General features: G+C 52.7%; 1 protein-coding gene across 6 annotated transcripts; it reads left to right on the top strand.

The window, feature by feature from the left end:
• Window positions 1–45: 45 nt before the first annotated feature.
• Window positions 46–10,421, top strand: FBXO24 (F-box protein 24). 6 transcript variants are annotated; one of them, XM_019422764.2, is made up of 10 exons: window positions 46–459; window positions 2,674–2,772; window positions 2,877–3,060; window positions 4,090–4,328; window positions 4,571–4,805; window positions 5,843–6,001; window positions 6,263–6,384; window positions 6,649–6,780; window positions 9,312–9,482; window positions 9,817–10,421. In XM_019422764.2, the coding sequence occupies exons 1-10, from the start codon at window positions 421–423 to the stop codon at window positions 10,177–10,179; spliced, it is 1,743 nt and encodes a 580-aa protein (XP_019278309.1). In that variant the 5' UTR covers window positions 46–420; the 3' UTR covers window positions 10,180–10,421. The 6 variants fall into 6 exon arrangements, with proteins under 6 accessions (XP_019278309.1, XP_019278310.1, XP_019278314.1 ...); XM_019422765.2 differs by lacking the exon at window positions 46–459 and adding an exon at window positions 2,315–2,344; XM_019422769.2 differs by lacking the exon at window positions 46–459 and adding an exon at window positions 2,318–2,413.
• The last annotated feature ends 282 nt before the right edge of the window (window positions 10,422–10,703 follow it).

The raw sequence follows: 10,703 nt of genomic DNA, 5'->3' as shown, positions 1-10,703 counted from the left end.
CGCTCAGGGACACGGCGGACCAATCGCGATCCGAAGACGCGTTGGAAGTGGCTAATCAGAACCCGCCGGGGGGGTGGAGACTATAGCGCAGGAGTGAGGCGACAGAAGGGAGGGGGCTAGAATAGAGCTCTCGCCAACGGCCGACGCTCCAGGCTGGCCCGCCCCGCGCAGCCGCGTCCAATCGCAATGCTTAGGGCTGGAGATGGAGCCAATCAGGTCTAACCAGGAGACGGGGACGCCGGTGCTCAACTAGAAGGGATAGAGGCCGAGACCTCAAGCCGGGTCTCGGGTTTTTTTTTTCCAACGGAGACCAATCGCAAGCCGGATATAGGCGAGTGACTGTCAAGAAGGCCAATTAAATCTTCCGGAGGGAACCTGGCCCGGCCTCTTCTCTGAGGGACGGCTGTACCTACCAATAGCATGGGCGAGAAGGCGGTCCCTTCGCCGAGCAGGAGGCGGGTGAGCTAGATCTTTGAGACGGAGGTTAAAGAACGTGAGTGCTGCCGGTCGGGCCGGCTGGGAACAGTGCAGGGCCTGGAGAGGCGAGTGCGAGCTGCAAATGTTAGGGAGCGAGCCTGCTTTGAGGGCGTGAAGGAGGGGGGTGGGGTGCAAGGCGAAGCCTGAGACCAGCGGGGAGGGAGGGGGTCGTCGCAACTGAAGGGACCGTGGAGGCCTTTCCGGCTGCGGAGTCTGAGGCCCTGCGGCGGTCTCCGGAGCTCCGGCGGGCGGGGGGCTTCCCAGAGACTGGAGATGCCCAAGGCAGCTCCTGAAGGGAGGGTTACGGGAGACCGGGAGAGCTTCCAGAACTACCGCCCGGCTGGCCAGCCTACCTCGAGGAGCGCGCCCCGGCGGGAACTGTGATGACAGGACCTGAGGCGGGGGAGGGGAGTTAGTCCATAAGGGATCATCTCATTCGGAAGAAGCCCGCCGTTTTACAAATGAGGAAACTGAGGCGGAGGGAAGTTGAGGAGTTGGCTAGAGCAGAAGCCCGGTTCCCCAGCGACTTCTACGTGGGCATTTTCTATTCGCACCGTCTCCTTTGCTTCCTGAGCTGAAATAGTGGGGACCCAGACCCAAGAGGAAGCTGAGGATCCTTTTTCTGTGTGCTAAGGGATCTTAACGTCCTTTTAGGTGGCAAAAGGACCTAACACATTAACATAGTCCATTTACCACGTTAATAGTTGCCTGATCACAAACAGCTAAAGGTTCTTGTGAATCACATCTCAGAGGTTGAGATTTCCTAAACATGTATTGAATCCTTAAAGTTCCATCCGCAGTGTCTCAAACTAGTTGTTTACTAGTCCCCATGAGTAAGGGAGTTTGGGTGGTTGACTGATAGCTGGCGCGGTAAGGGAAAGTCTGTAATACTAGGCAGCTGAGGGCTGGATGTCCAGGATTGGATTCCTTTGCGTTCCTGGAAGAGCCGGTTACTCCCTTTGGTTTATTGGTGTAGATCCTTTGCCCCTACCTGGACAGACATACCCTGAACTCCAGCTGTTTCTCATATATGGCGGCCCTCTCTCCCCATAAGACTAAGTTAAAAGCTTAGACCCTGGGAGATACCCTATGCTTTCAGAGTAATTCTATCCCTTTCTTCCACCTTAATAGGTTGTCCTTCATACATGCATTGATGTTACTGTCCCAGGAAATCTGCTTTTGGATGTGTTTTTGTAAGACTAAAGAGTCGGTGCTGAATTATTCCCACTTTCATCTAGTGCATGCTTCCCTCCCTCTAAGCGAGTGTAGCAGGGTCATCATTCCTCCTCACCTGTCAAACAGTTTATATTTTTTATACTTTTTTGGGGGGGGGGTAGTTTATACTCTTAGGTAGTTTATACTGTCATCCTCTTACGTAGTCTATACAAATCCCCTGGAGGCCCTGGCCTGCTGAGATATGAAGAATTCACCGGTGTTTCTCTACAGAGCAGAGTGCTAAAGGGCCTCAAGGGGAGGAACCTCACAACTGTGCTCCAAAAGTAAAGGCCTCATCTAGCAGTCATTCACACTTTCTTTCTCCTGGAGGAGGGGCTCATGCATATCCCATGAGCCACTGGGTGGCTAGAGCCAAGCTAGAACCCAGGAACTGTCTAAGAAAATCCTGGCAGGGTTGGGGAAAATAGGTCACAGTGGCTGAACAGTGAGGTCACAGAGAGGTTTGTCCTCCCAGACTCCTTGGGGGAGGGGCCTAGAAGACTGAGGGGCCCCAGAGGTCCCCCAAGCCCAGGCGGGGGACATGGTGTGGGAAAGGCAGCAGGAACGGGGGCCAGGGAGCTGACTACGGGCGGGGGGGGGGTCGGGGGGACCGGAGGATGAGGGCAGGAGCAGGGACGGGGCAGTCAAGATGGTGAGGAAAAGCCGGAGAAGAAGGCTGCAAAAATTCACCGGGCTGTGCAGACAGGAGGAGGGGCTCAGGGTGAGGGGGTGGGAGGGTGAGGCAAGGAAAGGAGAAGAAGATGGCAGCAAGAGATCAGGGGAGGGGTTCTTTGGAGCTGGTGAACCCAGGAACACGGCAGACAGGGAGGGGTGTCCCATGGACCTAGAGAGAAAGATAGGAAGATTTGAGGGCACAGAGCCATGAGCCCCTAAGAAAGAAGCTAATGAAAGGCTGACAGAAGGGAGAAAAGGAGGCCTGACTCTCATGGAATCCCTGTGCTCTCCCTTCTCCTTGGGTAGGTGAAGCGGAGCTGCCCTTCATGTGGCCCAGATCCTGGGGGTGAAGAGAAGAAGGGCAGAGGGAACCCTATTTCTGTTCAGCTGTTCCCCCCAGAGCTGGTGAGTCATCCGTGGGGAGGGATTCCAGAATAAAGGGCAGGGGACCAGAGTGATGAGGAACCCCCTTGATGATTCCTGCTTCCTCCCTCCTGCCCACCCCCCAGGTGGAGCATATCATCTCATTCCTCCCAGTCAGAGATGTAGTCGCTCTGGGCCAGACCTGCCACTACTTCCATGAAGTGTGCGACGCTGAGGGCGTGTGGAGACGCATCTGTCGCAGGCTTAGTCCTCGTCTGCGAGAGCAGGGCTCTGGGGTCCGGCCCTGGAAGAGAGCTGCCATTCTTAACTGTACACCTCCCCAGAACCTCAGTTCTCTTTGCCTCTATCCTGTGCCTTATTATTCTGGGATCCCTCCTGTTCCATAGAGTTGCCTCAGCATTCCTAGCCAACCTGCCAGGGCCCCTTTCTCTAGAAGAGCCTGTTAGATTCAAACATGCCATCCATCTAGGAGCTCTGCAAGCCTCCAGCTCCACCCTCTGATAGACGTCCCACCCGGAGCCCCCGTTACTAGAATCCCTGCCAAGTCAGCCTCCGTATTCGAACTCTCTTCCAAATCCTACCCCGGTCATCTCCTCCACTCCCCAAACCTGGAGTTTTCCCTCCTCTAAACCAGGGTTTCTCAACCTGCCACTGTTGACATTTGGGGCCAAATAATTATTTGGAGTGAGGGGCTGTCCTGCACATTGTAGGACGTTTAGCAGCATCCCTGGCCTCCACCCACTAGATGCCAGTAACAAAGCTCCCCCCGGTTGTGACAACCAATGTTTCCTGAGGACAAAATCACCCCCAGGTTGAGAAACATGCTCTGAAGCCCTCCATTCCCAGGGAGTCCCTATCCAAGTACCTGACTGCACACACTGGAGATTCAGGGAGATCCAGATCTGATCCAGATAGCAGATCCAGAGCTAGGGGTGAGGGGCGTTACTGGCCTTTCTCAGCCATTCCTTTTCGCTCCTCTGTCTGCTGCTTTTCTATGTACTATATTTCCCTTGATGTCTCTGATGCAAGGTTGGACTAAAGAAGCCCTCACTTAGAAGCATGTGTAGTGCCCTGGGCTCGGGGTAGGGGGCAGAGAACTAAAGTTCAGGCATAAGGGATTATTAAAGATAGCCTGTGTAGGGGATTATTAAAGATATCTTCTAAGCTTTCCGTATGTCATTTAGAAAAGTCCCTGTTCCCCAGTCCTGCTGCTAAGGGAGCTGCTATGGGAGCTGCTAAGTACCCGGCTCCCTGAGAACTATAGTTTGCCCAAGCTCTGACAACTCTTCTTTGTGCCATCCTGACCCCTTGAGCCTTCCATCTCCTTCCCTTCTCCAGACACGAAGGGCCTGTATTTCCAGGCATTTGGAGGCCGCCGCCGCTGTCTCAGCAAGAGTGTAGCCCCCCTGCTAGCCCATGGCTACCGCCGCTTCTTGCCCACCAAGGACCATGTCTTCATTCTTGACTACACGGGGACCCTCTTCTTCCTCAAAAATGCCCTGGTCTCCTCTACCCTTGGCCAGATCCAGTGGAAGCGAGCCTGCCGCTATGTTGTATTGTGTCGCGGAGCCAAGGATGTGAGTAGCAGAGCCCTAGGAGCTGAGACCCCACCCCTCCTCCGGGGCTCCTCCGGGACCCACACCAGTCCGGAGGTACTCTCCTCAGGATGTCTGCCCTCCCATATCAGGAACTGAAAACTAAACCCTCTTTTCCCAGCCCTGAACCCAAGTATCTCATGTCTCACCCCAGGATCCTGTCACCCCCAAGCCTCATTCCACTCTAAGACCTAGATCCCAGACAGCTTCATCTTTTCCTACAGTTTGCCTCGGACCCAAGATGTGACACCGTTTACCGTAAATACCTCTATGTATTGGCCACCCGGGAGCAGCCAGCAGTGGTAGGCACAACGGGCAGCCGGGCCTGTGACTGTGTCGAGGTCTATCTGCAGTCCAGTGGGCAGCGGGTCTTCAAGATGACCTTCCACCACTCCATGAGCTTCAAACAGATTGTGCTGGTTGGTCAGGAGAACCAGCGGGCTCTACTGCTTCTCACAGGTGTGGCCTAGAGCAGTGGTTTGCAAATTGTTTTCTACACATGGTTCAGGACCTGCTGCAGGGGAGGGGAAGGCCTTTCTGCATGCCACCTCATCCTGGTCTCAAACCAAATAGCTTTGCTTTTTGTCTGTCTCATAGACTAAGATTCTGCTTTTTTTTTTTTTTAAACAACTTAAAAATTTTAAGTTTATTTATCACCTGCACACAAGCAGGGGAGGGGCAGAGAGAGAAGGAAAGAGAGAATCCCAAGCAGGCTCAGCACCGTCAGCGCAGAGCCTGATGCAGGACTTGAACTCAAAAACTGTGAGATCATGACCTGAGCTGAGATCAAGAGTGGGATGGTTAACCAACTGCATCACCCAGGCGCCCCAGATTCTGTGTATTTCATATGAATAAAGGGCCCTGCTGCAAAAAAATAGTTTGGAAACCACTGTTCTAGTGAAAGCCTGATTTTCGAAATTCTAATCTTCCTCACTTCCTGCTAGGCACTCCACTTAATACCCCAAACTTACCCCCACCTTGCTGATTGTCACATACATATATACATTTTTTTTATTTTTATTTTTATTTACTTAAGTAATCTCTCCACCCAGTGTGGTGCTCAAACTCACAACCCTGAGATCAAGAGTCATGCGCTGTTCTGACTGAAGCAGACTGGTGTCCCTCTCCCCTATATTTGACCCTACTCCCAAGCCTCAGACCCTCTGGACTTCTTAATTCCAGGCAGAGCCCCAAGTCCCCAGGCATCATTCCTCCCAACACTCAAATTGGATTCTGGCAGATCTAACTGCTGGTTTTCTCTCCACTCATCATTCACACTGAAGGATTTCCCTGATTTATTTTTGGTGGTACAGGGCTAGAGTCTGGGCAACTTGAGGTCACGCTTCCTGTATTTCACCTCTACCCTTTTTCTTCCAACCCCACTCTAGGCCAATAAGTGTTTAATCGCTATGGCTTAGAGAGTCTGTTGGGAAGTTAATGTGGATATTGGGAGGTCCCCTCCCCCACATCATTGTCTGCCTCTCCCCATCTCCCAGAGGAAGGAAAGATCTACTCTTTGGTAGTGAATGAAACCCAGCTGGACCAGCCACGCTCCTACACAGTTCAGCTGGCCCTGAGGAAGGTGTCCCGTTGCCTGCCTCACCTTCGTGTGACCCGCATGGCTTCTAACCAGAGCAGTACTCTTTACATCACAGGTAAGAACCACCTTCCTTCTTCTCCACACCCTAGTCTTAAATAGACTTTCCAGATATGGACAGCCCCTTATACTTACTCTAGCAGTGGACCCCTTCGGGCATCCTAGTGAAAAGATGAGGTTAGGTTCCCAGATATCATAGCTGGTACATTTCTAGTGGGTGTGAGACTCCCTGGATCTTGCAGCTTTCATCCTAGGTAGGGCCTTATCGCTAGGAAATGGGTGCCCAAAGCTGCTGAGCTGAGGGCTCCTGACCCCCCAGACCAGGGGGGAGTATATTTTGAGGTGCATACCCCAGGGGTGTATCGTGATCTCTTTGGGACCCTTCAAGCCTTTGACCCCCTGGACCAGCAGATGCCGCTTGCTCTCTCACTGCCTGCCAAGGTAGGATCCTGGAGGGATGGGACGGACCAAGGGGCGGACAGAGGGGGATTTAGGGATTAAAAGGCACCAGAGGTCTGAAATATGAGCAGGAATCAAATGATTGATCAGGGAGGGACAGGGGCCCAGAGAGAGAGGGGCGAGGTAGTGGGCAAGGCGAAAAGAAATCAGCTGGGAATGGCAGGTTAGTGGCTGGGAGATTCTGGAGCTCAGAGTTCCTCTGGAGGGAACTGAATGCCTACCTTCTCCTTCTGTCTTACTTCCTAGATACTATTTTGTGCTCTTGGCTACAATCACCTTGGCTTGGTGGATGAATTTGGCCGAATCTTTATGCAGGGAAATAACAGATATGGGCAGCTGGGAACAGGGGACAAAATGGACCGAGGGGAACCCACACAGGTGAGATTCGTTTTCAGTTATTCTCATCGTGGCCCCCTTCCTCCAATCCTCTACACCTTAGACCTCTCCTCTTCTCTACTTTCTTTAGAACCCACTTCTTACTCCCTAGGGAAGTTAAGCCAGCCAGTATATAATGCCCGTGATACTATTGCGTGTCTTTCCCAGGGTTGGCACTGTGAGGTCCATTCTGTGTGGTGCTTGCTGCCAGTGCAATAGGAATTTAGTGAAGCAGGGAGACCTCGGTGGGCTGGTATAACTAGAAGAGGTGAGCTGCGATCACGGTCTGGTGGGTTAGATCAGATTCGTGTGGGTACAGGGAAAGGCATTCCATGTAACAGGAATGAGAACGAAGCTGCACATACCTGGGACCATGAAAGGACTGGTCTGAAGCAGAGAGGATGTTTTAGAAATCAGTAGATATGAGGTGATACAGGCAGGGGTGAGCCTGAAAAGGTATAGATTTTGGAAAGTCACTGCAGGTTCTGGAGCAAGAGAAGCCCCCCCCCCCCCCCCACACACACACACATAGATGACTGAGAACAGGTCACCTGGCCGGAGTGCACAGGAGGCCACTGAATGAGAAGCCCACTGGGAGACCATTGAGTGACAGTGGCACTTGGGACAAGAGCCTGGGGCAGTGGGAATGGAAAGGAATGGATACCTGAGATGTTTTGAAAGAAAATGAATAGGTACTGGAAACTGATTAGATGTGAGGAGATGGCTGTGGGACACAAGTGGCTGTCGCAGTAGACCCCTTAAAGAGAGATGGCATCACTAACAAATGTGGAAAGGGATGCTGGCTTGAGGAGAGAGGAAGAGCGTGAATTTGGACATTTTCTAAAGTGAAAATGTCTCTCTGGCATTAGATTCCATGTTGGAACAAGGCTGAAACAGACAGAAGCAGGGACAGAGGCACAAACCTGGGCAGGAGCTGATGCTGTAGGCAAAGGGAATGAAGAAGCTATCTCTGAGGCAGGAGGCACACCTTCAGGTGCCAAGTCCCAGAAGCCAGGGACACAGGGAGTGCCAAACAGAGGGGGTGATTAATGGTAACAGATAACATAGGAATATACCTGCCAACATGGAAATATGGTCAGGTCATATCTTTAGATGAAAAAAAAATTATAAAATTATTTACATAGTACAACCCCATTTTTATTTAAAAGTCTGTAATTTGAACACACACACACACACACACACACACACACACACACAGAGGCAGCAGTGAAGAAAAATATCCAGGGATGCCTGATTGGCTCACATGGTTAAGCGGCTGACTCTCTTTTTTATTTTTAATGTTAATTTATGTTGAGGGGGGGAAGAGCAGACAGAGAGGGAGAGAATCCCAAGCAGACTGCACAGGAGCCTACTTTAATAAAAAATAAAAAGAAGAAAGAAAAAAGAATATCTAGCAAGATTTTTTTAAGTTTATTTTTTCAGAGAGAGAGAGAAGGTGCACAAGCAGGGGAGGGGCAGAGAGAAAGGGGAACAGAGGATCTGAAGGGGCTCCGTGCTGATGTGCTGACAGCAGGGTGCCCGATGTGGGGCTCGAACTCAGGATCAGGACCTGAGTTAAAGTAGGACACCTAACTGACTGAGCCACTCAGGCACCCCCAGCAAGATGTTAATAGTGGGTGGTAGGATTTCCAGTGATTTTTAAATTAATCTTTGCTCTCCAAGATTTTATAACATTTCTTTAATGACCATAAATTATGTACCTATGTCTTCAAAATTAAAGCCCTCATAATCTCAGGAGAAAGCATGCAGGAGAGGCCCTGGGGTTTGGAAGCTGGAAAGCCAAGTGCATTTGGGGAGAACACATCAGTAGCTTAGTAAACAGGGAAGCCAGATCACAAGAAGTTCAGGAAAGATGGGCTGTGGTGAGAACAAAAATGTGGTCAACCTCAAACTGGTCACATAACCAGTTCTGTTGCCTAAAAGATGGAGGTAGGAAGGGGCAGGAATCAGGTGGAAATGTTTTTGTTTGTTTTCTTTTGTTGTTGTTTTTTTTAAAACAGAGTGGCCATTTTGGGAGACAAGGATAGGACAAGTGGAAAATGCTAGAGAGAGAAGGGAGGAATCAGTGGAAGGAAGGTCCGTCCTGAAGGCTAACCTGGAATTGTACAGGGAGGGAGGGAGTCTTTAAACTTTGGGAAGAGGAAACTTAGTCCCCCTCCTGAGGCTGGCAGGCAGGATGAGCCTGGACTGGCACAGGTCTGGGGGAGTAGGAAGGAGCAGGTAGCAGGCCCTGGGCGCAGGCAAGTAGCCTGTTTTCTGAGGAGCAAAGATGAGGAACCAACAGAAGTGCTAGACCCCATGCAGTCCGACAGGGGCTGCAGGAGAACGAGGGAGGGAAAGATTGCTGCTGGTCTGCCTTCTGGCTGGGTGGGGGTTGAGGGGGTGCTGAGTCCCCTTGCTTCCCTCTCCTAGTTTCCTAGAGACCTCTCTGAGCCTTTCTGTTGCCCTCTTCCTACCTGGGCCCTCAAATCCTCGGCATTCCCACCTTAGGGATCCTGGCCCTGTGTTCTCAGGTGCATTATCTGCAACGTCCCATTGCCCTGTGGTGTGGCCTCAACCACTCTCTGGTGCTGAGCCAGGGCTCGGACTTCAGCAAGGAGCTTCTGGGCTGTGGCTGTGGGGCTGGAGGCCGCCTTCCTGGCTGGCCTAAGGGGAGTGCCTCTTTCGTGAAGCTCCACGTCAAGGTCAGAGCCAGGACACGCCAGCAGGCAACGGGGCAAGGGCAATAGAGCCAGGTGGCACACAGGGCTGTAGCTGGGGCTCCTGCAAGGACCCGGGGGCCCCACCCCCCCCCAGCACTACCCACCTCCCTTTTCCGGCCACACACCATGGCTCCTGGCTCTCTCCCTTAGCAGACCCCGCTCGCCCTCTCTGACCTCACACAACCTTGGGGCTTAGCCAGCCCTAGCTCACTTGCTGGCCCAGGGCTGGTCTGAGAGGGAGGAACACAACAGCTGGGGCTTCCTGGGAGCCCCTCAGTAAAGGCCCCTCTCAGCCACGCCCCTTCTCTCCTTTAAGGTCCCTCTGTGTGCCTGTTCCCTCTGCTCTACCAGAGAGTGCCTCTACATGCTGTCCAGCCATGACATCGAACACCATCCCACCTACCGGGACCTACCAGCCAGCAGGGTGGTGGGGACCCCCGAGCCCGGCCTGGGAGCTGGAGCACCCCAGGACCCTGGGGGGGCAGCCCGGGCCTGTGAGGAGTACCTCAGCCAGATCCACAGTTGTCCCACATTGCAGGATCGCATGGAAAAGATGAAGGAGATCGTGGGTTGGATGCCCTTGATGGCTGCACAGAAAGATTTCTTCTGGGAGGCCCTGGACATGCTGCAGAGGGCTGCTGGAGGGGTTGGCCCGGGCCCCTCAACCCCTGAGAGCTGAGCCCCTTTCCTAGTCTTAACCCCTGGAGGGAGAGTCTGGCCCTGGGCCAGGAGCTAAGGAGAGTGGGATGGTAGCAATAAACATTGTATGTGCACATGGGGAGGGGTGGGAATTGCTAGGCTTGCCAAGGTGGGCAGGGAACCGTTTTGTAAAATGTTCAGGGGGCTGCCCGGGAGGGACCCCCAACCTGACTATCATGGACAAGAGATTTGATGGGCAAATAGAATAAAAGGCTGAAGTGAGGCCCTGTTTGGAACCCTGTGGCCTGGGAGGAAAATAGGGCAGGGGATGGGGGCCCCAATGCCCCCCAATCAGGAGGGTGATGGAAGGCAGGGGGATGGACGAGGAGGCAGAGAGAGCAGAAGTGGCTCAAGCATTCAGGTGCTGCTGAACTGACCACCTGAATCTTAGAGCTCTCTTTCCCCTCCCACTCCCAAGAGTGGTCCAGGCTTCTTGACTTGAAGTCCAAGCCCCACCTTCTGGAACAATGCAGTCAACATATGCTTCTCGGTCCCCTTATGGAT

Source organism: Panthera pardus, unplaced genomic scaffold, assembly GCF_024362965.1.
Source record: "Panthera pardus isolate Hobbes unplaced genomic scaffold, ASM2436296v1 HiC_scaffold_4, whole genome shotgun sequence".
Taxonomy (NCBI): Eukaryota; Metazoa; Chordata; class Mammalia; order Carnivora; family Felidae; genus Panthera; species Panthera pardus.
The sequence above is the reverse complement of the archived record's forward strand: the minus strand, read 5'-3'. Positions and strand labels throughout refer to the sequence as shown.